At 37.4% G+C, this 25,827-nt stretch overlaps 1 protein-coding gene across 7 annotated transcripts in view; it reads left to right on the forward strand.

Moving 5' to 3' along the window:
- Chd9 (chromodomain helicase DNA binding protein 9) overlaps positions 1-25,603 on the forward strand; it is a 208,022-nt gene extending 182,419 nt beyond the window's left edge. For 4 of the 7 annotated variants that reach the window (XM_055620763.1, XM_055620762.1, XM_055620761.1 and 1 more), the window contains 10 exons: positions 4,531-4,733; positions 7,503-8,405; positions 9,119-9,279; positions 10,276-10,548; positions 11,374-11,542; positions 14,569-14,708; positions 15,169-15,390; positions 17,411-17,539; positions 20,147-20,251; positions 22,188-25,603. In XM_055620763.1, coding sequence (XP_055476738.1) covers positions 4,531-4,733; positions 7,503-8,405; positions 9,119-9,279; positions 10,276-10,548; positions 11,374-11,542; positions 14,569-14,708; positions 15,169-15,390; positions 17,411-17,539; positions 20,147-20,251; positions 22,188-23,057 — 3,175 coding nt within the window. In that variant the 3' untranslated portion in view covers positions 23,058-25,603. The remainder of the gene's footprint in view (positions 1-4,530; positions 4,734-7,502; positions 8,406-9,118; positions 9,280-10,275; positions 10,549-11,373; positions 11,543-14,568; positions 14,709-15,168; positions 15,391-17,410; positions 17,540-20,146; positions 20,252-22,187) is intronic. The other 3 variants (XM_055620765.1, XM_055620764.1, XM_055620768.1) reach the window with 3 other exon arrangements.
- Positions 25,604-25,827: the final 224 nt, after the last annotated feature.

The following is a 25,827-nucleotide window of genomic DNA, read 5'->3' on the forward strand; positions in this document are numbered from 1 at the left end:
ACAATCCATATTTCATATTTGACAATTTTGTCAGTTTTACTAACATTGAAAAAAGTAAGAAATGAAGGCATAGGTAAAAAATTTTCGTAGAATTTTAAATTGCCAGTAGATCCAAAGATTAAGTTATAGTAAATATGTCCTTGTCTATCTTATTTTACATTAGAACGTTTATAAAATTTAAGAATGGATGGAAAGCAGATCTACCTGTACAAGCACAAAAAAGTGAATTGTTGAAGCAACTGTTGTTGAAGGGAAAAGTGTTAAGACATGGGAGCATGGTGTCTTAGGAGGCAGAGGCAAGCAGATCTCTGTGATTTCGAGGGCAGGCTGGTCTACAGAGTGAGTTCCAGGACCATCTGGACTACACAGAGAAACCCTGTCTCTAAACAAAACAGAACGAGACAGGGAAGCTTCTCAACCACAGAAGTTCCTACTTGTTTCCTTAAAATATGTTTTTAAGATTTATTCATGTATTTTTATCTGCACGAGTGTTTTGCATACATGTATGTGTATGTATGTGTGCCTGGTGCCTTTGGAAGCTAGAAGTGGGAGCTGGATGCCCTGTATCTAGAGTTACAGATGGTTGTAAGCCTTCTTATGGATGCAAGGAACCAAGCTCAGGTATTCTGCAAGGACAATAAATCCTTTAACTGTTGAACTATCACTCAAGCCCCATGAACTCTGAAAAGAATATTTGTGTTGTATGTGTGTTCACATATGGAGACTAGAGGTCAGCCTTGGCTGCTGTTCCTCAGGACACTGTCTACCTTGTTTTGAATCAAGCTCTGGCCAAGAAACCCCAGACAACCTGTCTTTCCTTTTTTTGTTTTTACTTATTTTTATTATTTTAATTATGTACATTATGTGTGGCAGGGTATATGCATGTGAATGCAATGCACACAGAGGTCAGAGGTATTGGATTTTCCTGGAGCCGGGGTTACAGGCAACCTGTTCACATTTGGTAGCTGGTGCTGGGACTCAGAGTCAGGTCCTCGGTGCCCTTAACCACCGAACCATCTCTCCATCCTCTGTCTCTGTCTTTCTAATGAAAATATTACAGGCATGCACCCAGGTTTTTTGTTTGTTTGTTTGTTTGTTTGTTTTAACATGAATTCTGGGGATCAGACTCAAGTTCTTGTGCTTGTAAGCTGAGTACTTTATTGACTGATCTATCTCACCATTCCCAAAAACTTCAACTTCTTAAATGTGATAAAAATAAATAGAAAAGAACAGCAGAGTGTATTTGTAACCTGGGCTCTTTGTGAAGTTTGGGTCTTTAAATTTTCTTTAAGATAGTGTTTAATTTGCAGCACATTTCGTTTTACCTAGAATTTCATTTATGTGGAACCCAGCATGTTAGTTGTCCTTGTTAAAAATCCAAAATCCTGTTATTTTTGTAAATATTTACTTGTAGTCATCTGTTGTTGAACAACAATCATCCCTAAGCAGTATGTGAAAATAGTGTCAGGTTTTACTTTTTATTATGCTTTAGGTTTTGATTAGGTAGTTCTTCTCCCTGTAAGCCATTGCTTGGGCTCTAAAAATAGGTGGGGAATCAAAAGCAGCCTTACTCATGTGGATGGCAGTTGGTATCAGCTTAGAGCTCACAGTGTAGGGAGGACCCTTCTGAGTGGCTAAGGCTGATGCTGATTATTATTATGTATTTTTCTTCTTCATTGTCATTATCATCTTCTATAATTTTAAATGATTTTTAAAGTAATATAAACCCATTATAGAAGTTTCTTGAAAAAACAGAAAATGGAACTGGAGAGGTGGCTTAGTGGTCAAGAGCATATACTGTTTTTGCAGAGGACCTGAGTTCAGTTCTCAGCATCTACATCAGGCAGCTCACAACAGCCTGTAACTCCAGCTCCAGTGATCTGATAACCTCTGACCTCCAATATACAGATGTACAAATAAGTAATAATTAAAATTTTAAAAAATGGTTACAAAATACAGAAAACTGTAAAGAAACACAAATACATAATTCTTGTTCACATTTGGTCATACAACTTCTCTTAGCCTTGTCCCCACTATATGCTTTCATGAAATCCAATGCCCCCTCATTTGGGAGCATGGGATCCTTTGTTTCACCATGAATGTGCATTCACACTTGATACAAGCTGTGTCAACTAGAGTTTCCATTGTTATGAAGAGACACCATGACCAAGACAACTCTTTTTGGTTTTTTGAGACAGGGTTTCTCTATGTAGTCTTGGCTGTCCTGGAACTCATTTTGTAGACCAGGCTGGCTTCAAACTCAGAGATTTGCCTGCCTCTGCCTCCCGAGTGCTGGGATTAAAGGTGTGCACCATCATAGACAGGCCAACTCTTACTCTTATTAAGGAAAACATTCATTTGGGGCTGTCTTAGAGTTTCAGAGGGTTAGTCCATTATTACCATGGCGGGAAGCATGGCAGCACGCAGGCAGACATGGTGCTGGAGAAGGAGCTGAGAGCTTTACATTTTGATCCTCAGGCAGCAAGGAGGAGACCTCAAAGCTTGCCCACACAGTGACACACTTCCTCCACAAGGCCACACCTAGTAGAGCCACTCCCCATGGGCTAAGCATTCAAATATATGAGTCTTTGGGGCAACACCTATTCAAACCACCACACAACCTTTCTTACCCTGAAGGTGAAAATATGATGATGACAGAGGAAATGTGTGTCTTAGAAATTATCAACTAGGCTTTTTTTTTTTTTAATGAAGCTTGATTCTCATTATATTTCAAATTTTCTGTCTTCTTTATTCAAAACTATAACCCAAGAATCCTCCAGGCTATAAAAAACATTTATCAAAATGTTGAGTTTCACCTGGGTGTGGCAGCATACACCTTTAATCCCTACACTTGGGTGGTAGAGAAGATGGATCTCTGTGAGTTTGAGGCAAGCCTGGTCTATACAGTGAGTTCCAGGTTAGCCAAGGGAACATAGAGAAACCCTGTCTCATAAAAAGTGTTGGTTTTCTTTTTCATGGTTGTATATAGAGGGTGTTTGTGTGTGTGTGTTCACGCATGTGAGTCTGTATATCTGTACAGAGGTTCATGTTGATTCTCTTCTTCAGTGCCTCCCACCATACATATTTCTCACTTGAATCCAGTGTTTGCCTTTTGTCTAGTGTAGGTAGCTAATTTGCCCCAGGTGTTCCCAGTGTCCACTTCCTGAGCATTGCAATTACAGGAGGCCACAGAACACTTTACAGGCTGAGGTATTAATAGCTGTTTAACTCTCTATTACACAGAAATGCTTAAATTCATAGAACCATTTCCCTGTCGGTAGATGCTATGTTGATTTACTTTTACTGTGGCATACAGCTCCTCCATGAAAGTCATATACATAAGGGCTTTTAAATTTGTTTTTTATATTTGCCCAGATAGATGTATTCTACAAACTAAACAATGATTATTGTAAAATAAGACTTATCTTTGTAACATATGGTTGCCAAGATATTTGCAAACTGTTGGTTGACCTAGGTATAAAGGTTGCAGATTTCTTAAAGTCTATTCTCATCTGTTACAAAATGTCATTCCTCCACCTTCCTGTGGTCAAAACTATCACAGAACCAGCCTAGACTGGACCTAAGGGAAGAGAAGCAGATTCCATCTCTACTGGTAATGAGTTGTAGTCACTGTTAATGTACTCTGTCCCTTCCCCTTAGTTTGTTAGATGTGGATTAATTTTCCTAAAACAATAGGTTTTTTTATGACATTTGATTGCTCATTATTTTGCATGGGTATGAAATCTTATGTTCAGAAGTCTAAGTTCAAAGATTCTTACAATTAGGTTGGTTCGTTTAAAGATTTATTTATTATTTTTTAAAATATTTCTTCTTATTAATTTTGTGGGTATGTCCATGTGAATGCAGGTGCCTTAGGAGACGAGTTGTTATCCCCTTGGAGCTAGAGTAAAGGCATTTGTGGGCTGCCTAACATGGATGATAGAGTCAAACTTGGGTCCTGTGGAAATGCAAAGTGTGCTATTAGCCACTAAGCCATTTTTCCAGCCCCTACTATTGTTACTATTATTTTACGTGTGTGGGCATTTGCCTGCATGTAGTGCCCACATAGGCCAGAAGAGGGCATCAGACCCCTGGAACTGGAGTTACAGATGGTGTGGTCCACCAAGTGTGTGGTGTGAATGGAAGCTGAATTCTCTATGAGAACAGTCAGTGTTCTTAACGGAGGAGCCATATCTGGAGCCCCTTTTCTGTTACAATTTACCTAGCATTTCTAACTTTACTACAGCTTCCCTAGTCGAAAATGCCCTACTTAGTTTTAGTCCTCCAACTTAAGTTGTCTCTGTTACCCAAAATGCCATTCTTCTCATTCTCTAGTCCATAGCACAGCCCACGCGGCCCATACGGTCTGTTCAGTTAGATTACATCAGCTAGAATTTTAAAATTATTTTAAAATCTAAAATCTATATTTAATCCTGTAAGGTATTAGGTACTACAGGTATTTAAGTCTGTGTTATAGTTGTTATTTTGTGATGTGTATGTGTATTTTTTTCTCAATCTGGTTCAATATAGATGGACAAGAAGAGAAGAAGCTGACTTTTATAGAGTTGTGTCTACGTTTGGAGTAGTTTTTGACCCTGACAGAGGGCAATTTGATTGGACAAAATTCAGAGCTATGGCTAGGCTACACAAGAAAACTGATAACAGTTTGGAGAAGTATTTGTATGCATTCATGTCCATGTGTCGGAGGGTTTGTCGTCTTCCATCCAAAGAAGGTATGTATAAGGGTTTTTTTTTCCCTTATATAAATCAAAGAAACAGAATTATCAATGTTTAGACATTACTAAGTTTTTATAACTGTAAATAAATTATGCCTAAAGACCCCTGTTCCTCAAGCCTGTTACTACAGAGAGAAGAAGAGAATAAAGATACGCACCAAATTGTAAGAAACTAACTTGTTTAATCCTATCACTAGGTAGACAGAGGCAGGTGGGTCTTAGAGTTCAAGGCCAGCCTGGTCTTGTAGTCATCTACTGCCTCTGGTTCTTACAGTCTTTTCAGTCTTTCTCAGGTGTTTCAGCACATATAAGACTGGTGCATACTCCAGGCACAACCCCAGCAGGGGGAGGGGAACTGGGCAGGAAGTCCCAACCCTACCTAAGGAGCGTTTGACAGTTGACAGTTTTCTTTAAGGATGTAGCCCCTGATAGCTCTACCATGCTTCAGTGGCTGGCCAAACATCCAAGCACGTAAGGGCCGTGCAATCTGTACTTGATGGGTTTTAGAAGGAAATAAGACCAAAACAAAACAAAAAAAAAAAAAAAAAAAAAAAAAAGGATGATTAAGGAAAGTAGAATTTTGAGTGCATATGATCATAATACATTATATGAAATTTTTGTTGTATTAAATTCTCAATGAAAATGAAACAACATTCTTTTAATAATAGATTTATGGTAAAGAGAAGGGGGAAGGATAGGTTATTTTGTTTTGTTCTGTTTTTGTAAACAGAAATAACATATTTTGAGTACCTCTCATAAAATTGAGGGGATTGTTTACCAAATAATTTACAGAGAATGGGATTCCCATTTTGAAGACGTTTTGAAGAATTTTATTAAGATCATTTAGGAAAGAACACAGATGACCTAAGATGCTGTTCTGGGATGAATATCTCCTGCGTAGCCCAGTGAAATTGCTCATGGTGCCATGGTCAGCACTTCCTTTTGCCCTGTAATGTGACGTGTGCAGTCCTCGATGTTCTTTCATTTGTTTGTCATGTCCATATGAGTGCGGTATATATAGGAGTTGCTTTTCTTCTTCCACCAAGTATGTTCTTCGGAATTGAGCTCAGGCCATCAGGCTTGGCCACAAGCACACCTTACCTGTTGAGGCATCCTGCCAGCCCCTCTGTTATTTTCATTGCTTTTGTGTGCCTGTGTGTGTGCACGGTTTGGTTTTGAGATAGGCTCTCACCATGTAGTCTTGGATGGCCTGGAACTTTTTTTTTACACCTCAAGCTCATAAAGACCCATCTCCCTCTGCCTCTGCCTCCCATCCCAGGTGTTGGGACTGAAAATGTGTACCCATTCCACACAGCTCTTCGTTTTTTGTTGATTATGATTGCTAGCTGCTAAGTCCAATGGCCTCTTATTTTATAGTAAAAACATATGTAGCTTATTAAAACTCCTGAAATTCCACATGGGTTTCTGCCATATTTTTTTCTATTTGGATTTGACTTTTCATATGATTGGATTGAGTGTATTCATTTTGTCAAGAGTACCACGAAAATGTTGTGTCATTTTCTTTATTTTTTTGAAACAAGGTCTCCATACATAGACCATGCAAGCTTCCATCTCACAGAGATTAAGGCCGTGTGTCACCTTGCCACATTGTTGTGTCTTTTGTATGTCATGAGGTTTGTGCTATCAGAATAATATTCATTGGAATCACTTGGTCAAAGTAGTTTATGATGTACTTTTCTACTTTAGCTTTTCCCATCTAATTAACAAATAACTTGGAATCTCACAAATCTTATTTCTACTTAAACTTTCAAAAATCTATTAGTGAGCTGGAGAGATAACTCCATGGTTGAGAGCACTGGCTTCTCTTGCCGAGAACTCAGGTTTGATTTCCAGCACCCATGTGGAGTTCAACAACCATTAGTAACTTCTGCTGGCCTATGGCAGCAGACACACATATAGTTACACGCATGTGCATGTAGGCAAAAAAAAAAGGTCCACACTCATAAAATAAAAATAAATAAGTCAAAAATAAATCTATTGATTTTAGCACCTGCTACATAATCAAATCTGGTGTGCATTAGTTTCTCTGTACAATTCCATTTATAGCTATAAACTATAGACCCAATACTTTATTTTTTTTCTCAAAATTTTATACATGTGGTTATTATGAGTTCTACATGTTGGTTCTTGCATTATTGTAATAACACATTATCTTTTTAAGTGATTTCTAAGAGCTGTTAACCAGATTTACAAATGCTGAAGCTGAACCCTCTGTCCCAGTAGTTTGTGTGATGTTTGGTTGATAGACTGTGTTTCTCTCAAACATTAAAAATCTGTGTTGCCAGGCATGGTGGCACATATGGGAGGCAGGGGCAGGCAGATCTCATGACATTGAGGCTAGCCTGGTCTATATAGTGAGCTCCAGGACAACCAGGGCTATAAAGAAACACTGTCTCAAAAAAGCAAAACAAACAAACTCTTTTTGTAACCTAAGTTATCTTATACACTATGAGGTATGCCAGTTTATATTTGTTTATTGGGTATCGCTAAACCATTCTGGTTGTGTTTATAAGTAAGCTTAGAGGATTTCTGAAAAGTAAATTCTTATTATGGTAATATACTTCTGAAATAATAATATATTACTCATTTTTTAAATATTGATATTTGGCATAATTTTAGTAATTTTAAAAACAATTTTCATATTTACAATCCTGGGAATTATAATGATATTTTAAAAGTTACCTTGTGTTAAATCTCCTATAAAGCATTTTTGGGATTAATATTTTTATCCTTGTTTCAATATAGAATTGGTGGATCCAAATATTTTTATTCAGCCAATCACAGAAGAGCGTGCATCTAGGACTTTGTATCGCATTGAACTTCTAAGGAAAGTGCGGGAGCAGACACTCCGACACCCACAGCTATTCGAGCGCTTGAAGCTTTGCCGTCCAAACCCAGACTTACCTATCTGGTGGGAATGTGGCTCTCATGATAGGGATTTGCTTATCGGTGCTGCCAAACATGGAGTAAGCCGAACAGACTATCACATTCTGCGTGATCCTGAACTCTCATTTATGGCAGCTCAAAGAAACTACAGTCAGAGTAAGGCGGCTCATTCAAGGACTTCTGCCCCACTTTTACAGCAATACCAAGTAGCACTTTCTGCCTCTCCTCTTACCTCGTTGCCTAGGCTGGTAGGTGCTAAAGGTACTCTTCTAGAGGATATGAAAGCAAAAGGTGAAAGCCTTAAAGAAGAGCCCCCATCTTCTGAAGAAGAATCTATATCTTCTATGGAAACAAGGACACGAGTTAAATCTGAGCCTGTAAGTCCAAAGAATGGTGTTTTACCACAGGCTACTGGAGACCAGAAATCTGGTGGGAAAAGTGAAACAGACAGACGCATGGTTGCAGCCAGAACAGAACCCCTAACTCCAAACACAGCTTCTAAGAAACAAAGAGTCCACAAAAGAGGATCAGAATCCAGTTCTGATTCTGACTCTGATTCTGAGCGCTCATCGTGTTCTTCCAGATCCTCCTCCTCTTCTTCCTCCTCCTCTTGTTCACACTCTCGATCAGGCTCTAGTTCTTCTTCATCCTCATCTTGTTCTTCAGCATCCTCTTCCTCCTCCTCATCCTCCTCCTCATCATCATCATCTTCTTCATCATCATCCGAAGAAAGTGACAGTGAAGAAGAAGTCCAAAAGCGAGGTATATGCATAAATTTGTTCCTTTCATGGCAGCTTTTCCAATGAAAATGTATAGAACTTTATTTAAATAACTGAAGCATGCTTAAACTTGTGAGCTTAAATTTTATGCTTATAAATTTTTCTTAGAAAAGCATGATTAAGGAAACTAGAGTTACTTACATAATCTGTATTCTATATTCAAGGCATTGCCAATAGATTAGTCAGACAGGAGATTATGAAGTTTTACCTAACAGTTTGTATTCTCTATGACTGTCTTAAATTTACTATTTTCCCAGAACAAGTTTACTAATGATCAAATAAAGGATATTTATAGCAACCACCAGGAATCTTGGATTAAACAGACCAGCAAGAGTATCATAGGCCATACTTGGCACTTACAGTCAGTGGAAGGATATACAATAAGAACTCCAGCTCCTCAACAGAGTGGCATTGGTGGTCCTTTTCTGTGGGTGTCTTTGTACCTTGTTCAAGTACAAGGAAATGAGTCAGCATTAAGCTTGTGCAGGAACCACTCTGGCTTAAAGAGCATCATCTTCTCCTGGAGCCAGAATTACTTGTCACAGCTCTCAAGGTATAAGTTTCAGGGCTGTTACCACGAGCATGCACAGGCCTAAGAGAATTGTGGAGAAATTAGAAAGTTACATAAGACTGTAAAATTGTACATAAATTTGTTTTACATAGATTTTTAAAGGTGATTGTAATTGTTCTCATTAGAAGGTACCCCTCATGGGAAAGCCTATGATGAAGAAAGTGTTGTATCACTGAGCACTACCCAGGATGAAACCCAGGATAGTTTCCAGGCAAACAATGGAACACCAGAGTCTGCGTACCTCTTACAAGGTGGATATATGCTGGCAGCCTCATACTGGCCAAAGGTAAAAGAATAAGTTATTGTTGAGACAGGTCACTTTACTTTCCTGAATAGCTTTGATAGTAGACATTCTTTTTTCTTTTCCTTTTTTTAAAAAAAACCAGGTCTCACTATATGGGTCTAGTGGTCAGGCTGGCCTCATACTCACAGACATCTGCTTACCCCTGCCTCCCGAGTACTGGGATTAAAGGCTTGCACCACCACATCTGGCCTAATGATAGATACTCTTACATGGAAAAATTGGTCACTGTACAGTTATGGTGATATTTTGTTATTTGCATCAAAAGTATAAATTGCTACTGCCTATTAAGTGAGTTATGCTTATATGCTTATGCTTCTCACTGTAACTTTAGAATGTTTAGAATGAAGGACAGTAAATGCCTTTTGTACTTGTAGCTTACCAAAGTTCATTTTAAGTAGGTACATTCAGTGGTAAGAGCAGCTATAACTGCTTTCAATATAGGGATTTCTGTAATCCCCACATGTTACTAAACTAACACACGTACCTTTAGGAAATAAGAAGGAGCCTGTGCACTTTCTACATTTCTAAGTATTAGTTCTGTTATCCCAAACAGAAAAGGGGGCTGTAGTCCTGCATCTATAGAAGTAACTGCATTCCTAGAGTACTTGCCTGACGTGCACAGAGCCTCGGGTTTGGCTGGCTATTGTGGTACACATTTGCACTCTATTTCTGTAATTCCAGCAGTTGGGAAGTTTAAGGTCACCCTTGGGCTCCTTACTGAGTTCAAGGCCAGTCTAGAATACATAAGACTCTGTTTCAAGAATAAAATATTAAAATAATAAAAATATCTTTGTGGCAATGCTTTTAAATTTCATCAAAGGGAATTTGTACTTGAATAATTTACAGATTTATAATACATGTGAGGATATATATTCACTGTTACACCTGGCTTAAACCATCAAAGCTCTTGGATTATTTGATCTCCGAAGGTCTGGCCTAATTACTAAAAGCATACCTCAATGCTACCTGCTTTTCTAGGACCGGGTAATGATCAACCGCTTGGACAGTATTTGTCAAACAGTTCTGAAAGGGAAGTGGCCTTCAGCTAGAAGAAATTATGATGCAAACACGGTGGCGTCTTTTTATACCACAAAACTGCTGGATAGTCCCGGAGCAGCTACAGAATATAGTGAGCCCAGTGTCCCCACTCCCCCAGCTGCTGCTGTTAAAGAAGAACATGAGCAGTCAACACAGATGTCAAAGGTGAAGAAGCATGTACGAGAAAAGGAGTTTACAGTGAAAATCAAAGACGTATGTGTATTTTTATTGCCCTAGGGCCTGGTTGCGATTGCGGTGTGCAGCATGCTTTTCCTGCAGATGGCTGCCTGCTCTTACTCTTCCTTCCTTCACATACTTGTCTCATGGTATTTGGATTGCTTCTCTTCTGAGATCTAGGTTATTCAAGTTGACTATTCCATTAAAAGGCTCGTCATTAAATATGTTTCTCTCCTGAGTATAGTTCTGATAAACAAGGTGTTTCTTAAACAATGTGATAACTTCTGGTCTTTTTATATAATATGTGGTATATCAGTGCTCTATTTCTTAAATATTTGATGTGCCTCATTACTAGTAATGCTTATTTTAATATAATCTTTGAAATTTAATTATTTGCTATCTAAAATATGGGTGAGATTTAATGTGAAGGACACACATGTAACCCTAGCACTTTATAGGCTGAGAGAAGAACAGAGAGAATTTGAGGGCAACTTGAGAGCCCATAGTGAGACCATATTTCATGCAGAAAAAAAATGCATACTAGTATATATGAATAGGTGATGTCTCTAAAAGTGTCATAAATAATGTACCCAGAGACGTCCATCTGCAGCTGAAAATGTTGCAGTTATCCTGTACTTCTCACATGGAAAACTTTGGTTTGTATTCATAGAAATGATTAATGTGTTTTCTTCCATTGATTTGTGAACAGGAGAACCTCAGTAGTGTGTCAGGGATTTTGCCTTCACTCTTTATAAGTAAAATGTTTTTCTTGATATCCTAGAGTAAGGTTTTTGTTAACATTTTCTGTCTTGATAAGGTTTTTCGGACTGTTTATTTGATTGTTTGATTGTTTTTTAATAGGAAGGTGGTTTGAAGTTGACATTTCAGAAGCAGGGGCTTGCCCAGAAAAGACCTTTTGATGGTGAAGATGGTGCCCTGGGCCAGCAGCAGTATCTCACTCGGCTTCGAGATCTCCAGAGTGCATCAGAGACTAACCTTGTCAACTTTCCAAAATCTATGCCAGCATCAGGTAATAAGCAAACAGTAACTTCTTATTAATGAGATATTCTTGTCATTTCCAAATTTTCTTTTATAGATTTTTAAAATAAAACTTTATTTATTTATTTGGTTGGTTGGTTGTTTTTAGTTTTGGGTGCCTCTTTAACGCCCATAAAGTAGTCAGCATAATATTGAATCGTACTATTTCCTGGGATGTGTATATGTGGTGTGTGTGTGCTTGAGATCAAAATTGGGACTTCATGTATGCTCACCAGTCACTTTACTGCTAAACTGCACCACCAGCCCTGTTGAACTTAATAGACGTAAGTATTTGAATAAAAATAACAATTTATCAAGTAGCTTTTAACAGATAAAAGTTAGAGTAGTAGAGTTTGGTAAGACAGTAATTTAAGTCCTCTGGTAATGGTTGTTGGTAGATGACTAAAACTTGAGAGTGTGTAGGCAGATTTTGGAGATGGTCCAAGCAGCTATGACACGGAAGTTATTTCGTTCACAGTTTTCACAGAACCCTTTCAAGAGCAAGAGACCATTATCCCACTTTAGATAGCCCTTCTTATGTCCTAACACATCTAAGTGTCAGAAAAATATCTTGTTATTTGGAAGTAAGTTTTGCCTGCTGTTTTTTTCAATGATTGGAGTTCTACCTCTAAAAACAAAATATATTTGACCTTGCCCTATCTATGTCTGCATAGTAAATCATACCATTTTGCAAACAATTACCCTATTAATATATGTTTCCCCTGAATCTCTATTTTGGCAGCTTGAATCAACACATTTACTAATACTTCATTTATGCCATGCGGTATTTTCTCTTTAAACAATGAAGAATGACTAGATGGGCTGGATAGATGGTTCAGTGGTCAAGAGCACTTATTGTTGCAAAGGACCTGGCTCACAGCCTTCTGTAACTCCAGTTCTTGGAGCATTCCGATACCCTATTCTGATCTTTATGGGCACCAGACATGCAAATGGTGAACACACATACTGACAGGCAAAGCAACATACACATAAAATGAAAATGAATAACTCCAAAAATGTTTTAAATCCATTCAACACTGTTTTTGTCTTATTGGCCTCCTTCTAGCTGTGTTCTTAAAGTGTCAAGAACTGAAGAAAATGCTTAGATCAGCTGAGTCTTGAGTGTTCACCACCATATACTAACCCCAACATACAAATTTTCAATTAAAGAAAATGCATGGGTTGAATTTTCTTCATACCTTCTTTATTGCACAAGGCTAAGGACTCTAGTTTAATAGGAATTAAGTCTGGTTGCCACATAATGCTTGCGAGCATTTCAAGTCTGTTACTGTGTATGAGTATAGTGTACAGGACTTGATTGCTGTTTTCAATTGTTGCTGTTTCTCCTTTTTAAATTATAAATTAGCTTAGCTTCATTGGCATCAGTTTGATCTCCTCTGGATTCATTAACCACAGTGTAATTTTCTAGTTACTAGGCATCTCACAATTAAGACTTGCATTTGAAGGGCTAAGGATATAGCTTGGTGGATGATGCACTTGCCGTGTAAGCCTGCAAATCAGCCTGTGGATCCCTGGCACCTCCTAAAGCCTGGGCAGGTGTTGTATCACACCTGTAATCCCACTGCTTGCTAGCCAGCAACAGGAGATCCTTGGCGCAGGCTGGCTAGCTAGACTAGCCAAATCAATGAGCTGTGGATTTAGCGAGAGACCCTGCCTCATTAATGAAATTGGGGAGCAGTTGAGGAAGACACCAGTGGCAATCTCTGACCTCCACACACACATGCACACGTGCATGCACATTTGCACACTGCACACTTGTGTGCCCATATCTACCACACACATACTTATAGATGTCCTCTACCTGCACAAGAACATTCAGTGTGTGTGTTTCTATTCATGAAGAATAAGTTTCCCAAATTATGCTTTACGGTGATCATTTTGTGGTTAAGGAGCTCTTTTCCCACTAAAACATGAGGACAAACGAAGATTGGCTGTGAGCTCTCCTGCCCACCATCCTCAGTGGGTTTACTATTTCTCCTCTTAAACAGAAAGCTCCTCTATGAGATACAATCAGTAATTAGATCATGTGAAGTGGCATTGCAGCTGAATAATGTCAACTTTCACCCATAAGTAATTCTTTGATGAACTAATACTATATGTAGTATATAGTAGTTATATATAAATAGCATATGTTATGTAGCAAATAATAGTTTAGGTAGCTATTACTATTATGTTTCTTTTTGTATTATATCAGTACTTTTTATATTAACAATGCAAGGGCTGAAGGGATACGTCAGTAGTTAAGAGTGCATATAACTCTTCCAAAAGACCTGAGTTCAGTTCCTAACACCCAGGTCAAAGAGCTGCAAAAGCCTTAACTGCAGCACCAGGGGCTTCAGTGCCCTCTTCTGCACTCCATGGGCACCTGTACTTATGTGCATACATCCACACAGACACAAACATACACATAATTTAAAATTAATAAAATCTTAAAGGATAGAACAATAATTATATGCATACTATGTAATAGTAATTATAATGCTGGTTGTAAAACTGTATAAAACCATGTTAACATTTCAAGTATCATTATTATGAACACTATGTGGTTATCCCAGTATTTTATATAATAAATTTTGATAATTGCAAGTGTGAAATCTGGATCTGTCTTTCTTCATGGACTTTTTGGAAATCAGTTAACATTAACATTTTTGAGCCTTTTTGTTGTCTGTAAGATGAAGCAGGAGGAGAAACATATCACACTTTGTGGTGAATTAAATAAAACAACATGCAAAGTGGCCAGTAAAGAGCCTAATACCAGTCAGGTAAGGTGATTCTTTCCTGTAATCCCAGAACGAAGGTGGCTAGGGCAGGAGGCTAGTATGAGCTACTGAGGAAAGACATAGATTTCAAGTCTCCAAGTTTTTAAATTGAGAAAAGAGCATGCTTTTAATCCAAGAACTTCTTAGTTTGATATGTAAAAGAACTAATTTCACACACACTTAGAAAGCTGTACTGTTTAAGTTTTGAGTTACTATTCTGCTTTTTTACATTGATTAGGTACTTCCATTCAGTCAACCCTTGGTGCCAATGGAGTGATAATAGATAACCAGCCTATAGTGAAGAAAAGACGGGGAAGGAGAAAGAATGTAGAAGGTGTTGACATCCTCTTTATGAACAGAAGTAAACCACCTAATCATGTAAGTACAACTATTTTAAAACTACTTAACCTTAAGTCTGAAATTCAATCCTAAGTATATAATTGTTGTTGTTTTATATTTTAAATACAATAAATAATAAAGAAATTCATTTTTCGTACTTTTAAATTGGATCTGAATAATATTTGACACTGACAATGAGCCATAAAAAATTTAAGTTAAAAGACTTAGCAAAATTTTATACAATGCTTTCTTTTTCAAAAAAGAGTGACTCTTGAATCTGGGTGTGGTAGAGCACTTGAGTGATGCCAGGATTCAGGGGGCAGAGGTAAGAGGATCAGTGCAGGTTTCGGGTCTTCCTGGTGTATACACAGTGAGTTCCTGAGCAGTCAGGGATGCATAGCAAGACTGAGGGGGCAGGGGAAGACCTGCTGTTCTGTTGAACCAAAGGAAGAATAATAAAGCATGGAAATAAACATTTTATTTGATTTTTTTTCGGCAGTTTACTTTAGATTTAACCACCTCACAGCTTTCCACAGGGATAAACCCAGCCGTGTCCTATACGCAGCCTCAAAGAATCCCTGATACAGAAAGTCCAGTTCCAGTTATCAATCTCAAAGATGGAACAAGGCTTGCAGGAGATGATGCGCCAAAGAGAAAGGACCTGGATAGATGGCTTAAGGAGCACCCAGGCTATGTGGAAGATTTAGGAGCTTTCATTCCAGTAAGTACATTTTAAAATCTTGGTGTTTTTTAGTTTTTTTGTTTTTAGTTATCAAACCTATGTACAAATTTTCATCCACTTGTGCTAAATATCTGTTCTGTCTAAGATTTAGGAAAATTATCAAAAAGAAAGAGTTACTGTCTTTCCTAAAAAATAATTCTATATTGCTTTTCTTTCTGCATTTAATATTTAATTATAAAAATTACTTCAGGCTAAGTATGGTGACACATGCCTGTAATCCTAGTGGTAAAAAAAGACTTTTATGTTCAAAACTGTTCTACCTTTGTTTAATAAAAACAAAAAAACTTCTGATATAAAGTACTTTATTATACACAGTGAAGGTTGTAGTGGCATAAAAGTTCTAAGCCTTTCTCAAGTTTATTTTAAAGTAATAATAAATAAAAAATAATATAAATATTAAAATGTATCTATGTCTACCATTACACTTACTACTTTATATTCATTATCTCATCTAACTGTATTAGTATAGCATTGTTAAAATTATTTTACAAAGCAATTGAAATACTGACAATTTAAATAAATAAATAGTTCCAGGCCACACACCTCTAAGCTGTAGGTACAGTTTCTTTCTCCAAATGGAGGAATTTATGTCAAGCAAAAATACGAGTCACTATATTTAATTTGTGTTGCTTCTGTCTTCTGATGTGCTGTCTATTGTCTTTGGGCATGTGCTTTCTCAATCATAGAAATGTATTGCTTGGTTTTAGTACATTATTATCAGGCAGTAATGTGTCAGATCTAATGTACCACATAGGTAAATGTAGCAATTCTGTGTACTTTTTAAGGCAAAAGAATAGAGGTGTACGCCCTACAGTGAAGGCGGCAGGTTCTATCTGTTATATCTACCTCTATTATGAAGTTTAAATGGATTACCTCAGGGAAGCAGGGTCCCTCCACATGGGCTTCTTGGGGAATGTGTTTTGCTTTGGTTTTTCAGGCTAGGGTTTTTCTGTGTAGCCTTTGTTATCCTGGAACTCAGTTTGTAGACCAGGCTGGCCTCAAACTTAGAGATCTGCCTGCCTCTGCCTCCTAAGTGCCAGGATTAAAAACATGTACCACCATGTCTAGCTTATTTTTTTTAATCTACTATTTTGAAGTTTACTTGCATTGTAGAGGGAATATGATTATTACTATTTTATTAACAGAATAAAATTAACTTCCTTGGTTGTTTGGGTTTTTTGTTTGTTTGTTTGTTTCATAAAAAGCAACTAGATAACCTGTAGTTTCTAGAATGTTCTTTATAATACAAATTTTGATATAATATTTTTATTTTATCACCAAGAAACAGCCTGCTAGTCTAAAACAGAAAGCCTTAATCTGGGATTTTAGATGCCTTTCATATCCCTAGTTTGTGTAACAGTTACCACAGATTTAATTCTTTTCTTTCTTTTTTTTTTTTTTTTTTTTTTTTGTCAAATACTTCTGTAGTTACATGGAAAGAGGCTTTTACTATAAATACGCCAGGTCAGAGGCAGTTGAATCTCAGAGTTCAAAGCCAGCCTGATCTCCAGAGTAAGTTCTAGGACAGCCAGGACTACACAAACAAATAAATAAACACAGAGGAAGCCTAAGGAATTTCTCTTGGAATCTACTAGATCAGAAACTTACCAAAGGAAATTCAGCTTGTGAAAAGTAGCAAGCTGTTTCAGAGGAAACTGCTTCATCAGCACTGCTGACCCCCTCGTGTCAGGAACTGCTCTGTAGGTTTGTTGTGGCCTTTAAGGAAGAGCTGTAGAGGCTCACTGCAAGTGTTGTGCTTTCATATAGAACCATAATAGTGATTATCACAGTGGCCTTGAATGCATGCTCAAATGTAAAATTTGGAAAGAAAATGTAAAACTTAATTAAAATATATGAAGTTTAAAACTTTAAGAAGACCAGCAAAAGAGTAAGCTTTCCCCTCACGCGGGGCTCAACTTCTGGGCTCAGTTCACTTGAACCATTCTGAGCTGTGTTGAACAAGGCCACAAGATTCAAGGTGTCTCTTGATGTGTTTTAGAGAGTTCAGCTTCACGAGGGAAGACCCAAACAGAAAAGGCATCGATGCCGAAACCCAAACAAACTAGATGTCAACAGTCTCACTGGAGATGAACGTGTGCAGCTGATTAACAGAAGGAATGCAAGAAAGGTATCTGCATATCTCTTGTTACTGTTTCACGCTGATTAGCATTTAAGAGAAATTAGTGCATTGTGCATTATTTTGTAACAGACTAGAGAATGGGTAGAACCATGGGAAAAGACATGCCTGATAATTTTATGTAGTCTAACATGAAATTCCATTGTTGAAAAATCTGGAAAATGAAATAAGCAAGCCATTCTACAGTTCTGGCTAAGCAGTGTTGTTGTGTATGGTGGTGCACTGAACAAGGGCCCCACAGGTCAGGCAGTGATTATTTTCAGGGCATAATTTTGTTCCCTCAGGGGACATTTGTTGCCGTCCCTTGACACAGGCTTGGTAGCCATATTCAGCATGGCGGGGTAGGGTTGAGAAGGGAGAGAATGCTCCTTTCATCTGCAAAGAAGAAGCAGTGCTTCTTATAGTACTTGAGGTACCCTTGAGATCATGATCATTTTGCCTCCGCTTTCCAAGTGTTGAGATAGCAGGTGTGTATCACCACACTTGGCAGCTTCTTAGCCAGTTTTAAGGAGAAGAAATGGCTTTTTATTTTTATTTGCTTTGGGTTTGATACTGAACGTGTGTGTGTTTGGGGGTCGGTGTACAAAGGTCTAAAGACGTCATGCACGAGTCAGTTCTTTCCCCCCCCCCCCCCACTCTATAGGTCCTGGGGATTAAACTCAGGTTATCAGACTTGGCAGCAAGTGCCTTAACCTGCTGGGCCATGTCGCTGGCAGTAAATATTCTAAATGTTAATGCTGTAAACTTTCTGGAATCATGCTCATTACCCTTAATTTGTAGGGTTCTCTACAAATTAAGATATAGCGTTAGGTTGATGTATTGCTAAAGAAAGGAACCATCCTACTAAGTCTACTTTGTTTTAGAAGAGGAGATTATGTTATGCTCTGTTATGTTTTGTTTTATTTAAAACGGGGCCTCATACCGTAGCTCAGGCCAACTTGGAACTCACTATGTATGCTGGGCTGGCTTCAAACTCAGGGTATTCCTTTTGCATCAGCCTTCTGGGGATTGAATTACAGATTATAAATCCATTTTTACCTGAAGCTTTATTAAGAACAGAATGTAATAGAAGTTACCGAGATAAAGAATATGAGGAATATTAGATAAGAAGGCTTATAGATATGGGTGATATACTCACTGTGATAAAATGAATGTACATCCTATCAAGATATAATCTATATTTATCAGCTGGGGAATGGAGCCAATGACAGAATGCTTATGTAGCATTGACAGGCCCTAATTTAGTCCTCAGTACTACTCAATATATACATAGATATAGATATATATGTATTCAAGAGGATGTGGAAGAAGAAACTGCTCAAAAAGACTAAATTGTTAGGTCAAAGTCATTGATCTCAACATTATTAATTTAAATCCTGAATTTTATCATATACAAAAGATATAATTTAATGATATGTAATTTAGGTAAGATGCATAATTAATAAATAAAAGCATGGAATTCTGAGACCTATGCTTGACTGTTAACTCTTGACATTATTAAATGGCTCTATAAAGCTCACTATAACTTCTAATGCTCAGATCCTTCATTTTGAAAATAGAAATGCTATCTCAAAAAGATGTTCTGAAAACTAAAATAAAATATGCATGTAGTGTTCAAATTCCAGCATTTGATATATACATATTATAAACCAGATATCATTATAAGACATTTGACTTGTCTTATCTTCATCAGATACTTTGAAGGAAATATTATTGTCACCCCATTTCATAGATCACAAAAGAGACTCAAAGAGATTTACTGATTTACCCGAGTTTCAATAGCTGAGAAATGTGACTTCAAAAGGATATACTTTAAGGCAGGCTAGACTCCTGTCTTGCCTACTAAGTACAACATGAATAATGGTTCTTCATTTTCTGTTCCAGTTAGTCCACTTAAGCATTCAAGGTTTACATCATTTCTATTTCAGTTCATTCCTGTCACTGTGACAGATACTGTGACCAAAAGCAACTGAGGGAGGAAAGGATTGATTTCCTGTTACAGGTTCATCGTCAAGACAAGTTAATGCAGGAATGCAAACAGGAACATGAATGCAGGGTTGCTTGCTCTTCCACATAATGTGATCCCCGATCAAGGAACTCACCCCCAAGGAAAGAGAGTATAAATCGTGGAAGAATGTTTCTTGATGCTTCAGAAACTAACATTTACTAACTTTTTTGCTTTTACTGACTTACTTGGAGGCTCACGCTCAGCTAGTTTTTTAATACAGCTCAGGATACCTCCATAGGGAACAGTGGGCTGGGCTCTCCAACATTAATTAGCAATAAAGATAGTCCATGGATGTGCCCATAAACCAGTCTGATCTAGACAGTTCCTCAATAGAGAGTCTCTCTATCAATAATTCTAGGTTGTGTCTACCAAGTTGACAGTTAAAGATAGCCAGAGGACAACAAAAATATAATGTGCTTAGATAGCATTTCAGTAGCCTATGTAGATTAGAGTGACCCTTTTTTTTTTAATTATGCAGGTTATTTGAAGGTCCTTCAAAAAATATATTTTAAAGAAATTGTATATCAGGAATCAAATAAATAACTTCATACTTGAGTGTTAACTGTCTAACTCTGTTTGTTTGTTTACAGGTTGGAGGTGCATTTGCTCCCCCTTTGAAAGATTTATGTAGATTCCTGAAAGAAAATTCAGAATATGGAGTAGCTCCTGAATGGGGAGATGTTGTTAAACAGTCTGTGAGTATCTCACAAATGCACCATTTTAGAGATTAGAGCCTTTGATTATGTCTCAGATTAAACTTTCTTTTCAGAATACGAATTTCATGAACATATGACAATAGCTTCCAGTTCACAGTTTTTATTTTTCAGAATTGATGATAGGGTAGAATGCAGATAACTTTAAGTTCACATTTTTTTTAGAATGTATAATTGATGATAAAGTGGAATGCAAAACCAGAAACACTCCCTTTTGTGCCACAAAGAATAATCAAATAAGTATACAAAGAAATTTATATAAAAATAATCATCATGAACAGGGTTCCTATAGATACTCAGGCTGGCTTTGAACTGTAATCCTGCCTCAGCTTCCTGAGCACTGGGATTACAGATGTGCACCACTGCCTGGGCTCATCATGGTATAATAGTAAAACAATGGATAATAAGCCAATGGAATATAAATATTGGAATTTAATAAAACTCCTTAAAAATTATGTCTTAGAAGAATATCTGGTGTCAAGAGAGAAAATGCTGACAATGTCCTAAATATCTTAATAGTTAAGATCTTAGGCCTAACTAATTAATTATTTCTATAGGTGTTCAAATGGAAAAGGCAAGCTGTAAAACTAAATTCAGTATAATTATGCTTTTATTTTGGAAAGGAGTGGGGAGAATCACCAAATAAGTACAAAGCAAATGATGCATTGTACACTCTAAACACTGGCAGTACTGGGGCTGAGTGGTGAGAGCAACATGGTTCTGTTCTCTTTGTATTTATTGCTGTACTTTCTATGGTGAGCCACAGTGCTTTTGACGAGAAAAGGAAGTTGGCCACTGAAAACCAAACAAGGTTAGATTTGTCCTTAGACTATGACCTACATCTGCACCTCCACAGGCTGTGGCCACTAAGCACATGGCTCAAGGTGTGCTTAGTGTAAAATACACACTTTTCAAAAATTTAGTTCAGAAAAAAGAGTATAACACATCTCAATTTTTATACATTGCATTATGAAGTGAAAATATTTAGATCATGTTTTATTTAATTAGTCTAGATTACTAAAATTTATGTGGCCACTAGGAAATTACAAACTACATATGTGACTTCCATTGCATTTCTACTAGACAATGCTATTGCAGAGGTTATAAAATAAACTTTGAAGAATTTTTTTTTTTTATCCCAGAACATCCTAGGAGAATTACATGAGAGCAGCACAGATGGTCATTTGCCTTGACCACGCTCTATCAGCAGGTACCACTGCTGTTCTCAACCAGATATTAAGCCCTGATCTTTCTTTCTTTCTTTTTTTTTAACTGCTCATCACAAATATGTAATTTTAGTGATTATACACCAAATATAGAACCATGCTTTTTTGGATATAATATAACTTCATGAAGCCTTGTTCCTGTCATAAACATTTAAAGTGATAGATGTGTACACGCACATCGAAGACCCCATGGTATCCAGATAATAATGGGTCATAACGTCTTTGCCCTTTTGAGTGGACCTTTGTGTCTTGGCTTTGTTTACCTTATTCTCAAAGTGACAGTCAAGGCTGATTTGAAGCATCTCGATTTAACCTCAACCTTTTGCTTAGTTCCCCTGTCCTTCCTTTAGTTATAGATCAGATGGATTTAAACAAGTGGTGGTGTGTACAAAGAAAGGGTCATGAAAATACCCTTGATAAAATTTCTTTGGTTCTTAAGTGTCCTGTCATGAAACTTAAGCTTTATAAAGAAAATTAAATGCCTCCTTCCATTCTGTTTCCTATGATTGAAAAAAATGTGAGGGGGGATAGCTGGTTGAAGCCACAACTTTGTTTAAAGTCACCTCTTTCATAATAGCAATACAGGATAGGTTTATGAATAACTACCTCGTAATAGGCTATTTGATAAGCTATTTGGTACTGATTTTATCTTCATGTAGCTATCGTTAATGAATGTGTATTGTTGTTTCTAGGGATTTCTTCCAGAAAGTATGTATGAACGTATTCTCACTGGTCCTGTTGTGAGGGAAGAAGTCAGCAGGCGGGGGAGAAGGCCTAAAAGTGGAATTGCCAAGGCTCCAATAGCAGCAACTGCTCCTGCCAGCAGTGCGCCAGGCAATCCCTTATTAGCCAATGGACTACTCCCAGGAGTGGATCTCACAGCTCTTCAGGCCTTACAACAAAATCTACAGAACCTGCAGTCACTGCAAGTGACTGCAGGCTTGATGGGCATGCCTGCTGGTCTTCCTTCTGGAGGCGAAACTAAAAACATGGCTGCTATGTTCCCCATGCTGTTGTCAGGGATGGCTGGGTTACCAAATCTGCTAGGCATGGGAGGACTCCTGTCAAAGACTGCAGAATCTGGGGCTGAAGAAAAAAAAGGAAATGACTCTAAGGAGCTAGAAGGAAAAAAAGAAAGGACAGAGAGCCAAAGTTCAGAGAATGGAGGAGAAGGCTGTGTGCCAGGTTCTCCTTCAGCTTCCTCCTCAGCTGCATTGAGTCCAGCTGCAGCTGCCAAGCCCCTAGCTCTTAACCCTCTCTTGCTGTCTAACATACTTTACCCAGGGATGCTGCTCACTCCAGGCCTTAATCTTCATATTCCAACCTTGTCTCAGTCCAATACTCTTGATGTACAGAAAAACAAAAATAGTGACTTAGGTTCATCTAAGTCAGTAGAAATAAAGGAAGAAGATTGCAGAGTTAGAGATCAGGAAGAGAAGGAGGGAACTGAGCCTAGTCCTCTCCATGAAAACAGCACAGACGAGGGCTCAGAGAGAGCTTCTTCCGGGTCTGAAAGCACATCATCATCATCTGAAGATTCAGACTCAAGCAATGAAGATTGACTGGGGTCTCTGCACCTCACGCTGAACTGGTTCCGCCTTTTCTTTAATTGCTAACTGTAAATATCCTGGTGTTGAGTGCATCAATAATTTACTGACAGAACATTTCAGTTGTTTGTTTAGAAGTGCAAACTGCTTTCAGAGATGTTTTGCATGTCCTATTTCTTAAGATCCATAAGTTTCTGAACTTGGATGTACTATCAGATACATACACGTATAAAGTTACAACAAAAGGCATTATAATTTTGTTGGGGGTTAATTTTATGAAAATGATGCTCAATAAGAGTTGTATATTTAATATATTTGCAGTGAACACAGAATACTTTATGCATATTACTGATTTAATTTGAATATAGTTTTACAGCCTCCTTGACACTTATAATTTACAGATCAAAACTCAGCAATAATTTGGGCAGCTAATGAATGTCATGAAAGCTGTAGACTCTACATCACCATCCATTGCTTTAATTACATAAAAATGCTCTAGTGTCATGATGCACTGCTGATGTTTCCAATTCAGGTACAAGTATGTTTTAAAGAAGAAATAAGTTTCCCAATCAGCCAATTTATCTGGCTACCTGTTACCTCAGCTGAGTTAGTTTAGGAAGTTTACATTCGTTTCTAATTCTGTGCTTGTTTTCAGGGGTTTTTAAATACATCCTATATATCATGTCAATCTGGCAAGGAAAATGACTTGCATTTTACTGAGCTTAACTCAGAAATCAGTGAAAATGAAGTCATAAAATAATCTTGTGTCATATGGCTTTGGTACCCTGTACACATACATTAAAACTTTTCCAAGTTTGGCCTCCTATTAAAAATAATTATGTCTCAGATGAATAATGTCTTGTTTCCAGGGTTCAGAAAGGCAAACTCATGAAACACCACTGAGAACTTTCAACACAGCACCCTTCACGTACAGGAAAGTGTTTGTTTGCTTTATTTGTATAGGTTTCTGTTTGTGTCTTATGTCCTAGAAATATTCCAAAATAACAGGTAATAGTAGTCAAGTAATATGCAGATAGTCTGAATTAATTGCGTTTCTAGGAGTAAGAAAACAGCATGTTACCCAGAGTCAGTGTTGGGCTATCAGTTTATAATAAATGCTGAGCTGCCCACTTTGAAAATGCACTTTGACTAATCTCAAAAAGATGTACAGACTATACCTATGAAGTCCAAGGCTCTGTTCAGTTCCTTAAAATCCTTCATCATGTACAATGTGTCTGGTATTTGATTTGTGATATCATTTCTCCTGCTAAAGCTGCTATCATTCTGACAAGGTAGAGGTTCAAGGTTTACCTTTATATACATTGGAAACAATTAGAACGGACTTAGACATACTAAGGAAAGATAAATATTAGCATTTTCCTGGTGTCTAAATCATCCTAAAGTTTGCAAGGTGGTAAAGTTTGGAGAAGTACCGCAGTTCTTTCCTCTGAGAAAACTAACTTCCAGTGTGTTTTAATAGAGCTGTTGTTTGTCACAGACTAAGCTATTATACTGGGTTTCCTAAGACCTTTACCAGTAAATTATGTTTCTGTATGTAAAAATGTAACCCATTATTAGACAATGTTATATGTATTTACCAAATTATGTAAGTTCCATTGGAATTGTATTATTAATTTTTGTATTTTCTCAAAGTAGTACTTTGAATTGATGGTTCTTTATGCAACGTCTTAGCAATAGTCCCTGTAATGCCCATCCAGGAACAGTGGGTAGTGATCCTTCATCACGAAGATGATGTGTTACATACATTGTGTGTTCCCTTTGCAGTATTGCACTTTTGTTTAACTAGAACACACCTGTGAGATAGCCAAAGTTTTTCAGACAGTTACCTTTGTTTGCCAGTGGAGTGTCAGCACCACCCATACCCCCTGCTTCCTCTAGGTCTGCCCGTATGATCTTTATTCCTCTCTTTCCCAATTAAAAGAAAAATGAGGCTAAAAAAATACTTAGATCTTGTCATTAAAATCTAATTTATAGCAAAATCTATGAGATAAAGTATTTTCCTAATTATGGTCTAATAAATTTGGGTAACATCCTAGTGATTCTCTTTCTATATATAATAAGGCAGTTACAGTTTTCAGAGCATTAATGCTAAGGTTAACTTTAAGCGGTCTCTTGGGTTTCAAGACATTTCTTTGTAGATTGATTGGGGGAAAGATGGTCCAGGTGTCAGCTAAGAGAAACATGCAGATACGGAAATGTAAAGTTAAGGGTTATAAGAAAAGAATTGATGGAATTACATAATCCTAAAGTTGCGGTTGAAAGGATATCCCAGTATGTGTTGGTAGTTACTGAAAGAATTATAGCTGGTGTTGCCTTGTATTTTAGCCCTCGTTTCAGGTTTCATGATTCAAGTCTTAGTCCAATTTTTCTTTTGGACATTTGCAATATTTACCAGTTGTGTTTTGTGTAGTCTAAATTTGCTTTCTGTAGTTGAGCAAACGTCTTAAAAAGTCATTTGTAATTTATTAAATTACTTTCTATGATGTTCTATAGAGCAAATGGAAGTTTAATTATTTTTTATTAAACATATTCTTTGACTACCCATGATGTCAGCCTCCGTACATGACAATACTTTTCACTTGACTTTTATATATAATTTATCTCACTCTAGTTATAAAAGAATAGTTATAAATCTTCAAAAGCACTGTGTACCTTACAAGACATGCTCATGATGTTGGTGGTTGTGTGGTTTGTGCCGGCATTTGACACCCAGGCTGGCCTCAAACTCAGGCTCAGTGATGTAGAAGTGTATGGAAATTTCTAT

This window comes from Psammomys obesus, unplaced genomic scaffold (assembly GCF_907164565.1).
Source record: "Psammomys obesus unplaced genomic scaffold, mPsaObe1.curated_primary_1811, whole genome shotgun sequence".
NCBI classification, from domain to species: Eukaryota; Metazoa; Chordata; class Mammalia; order Rodentia; family Muridae; genus Psammomys; species Psammomys obesus.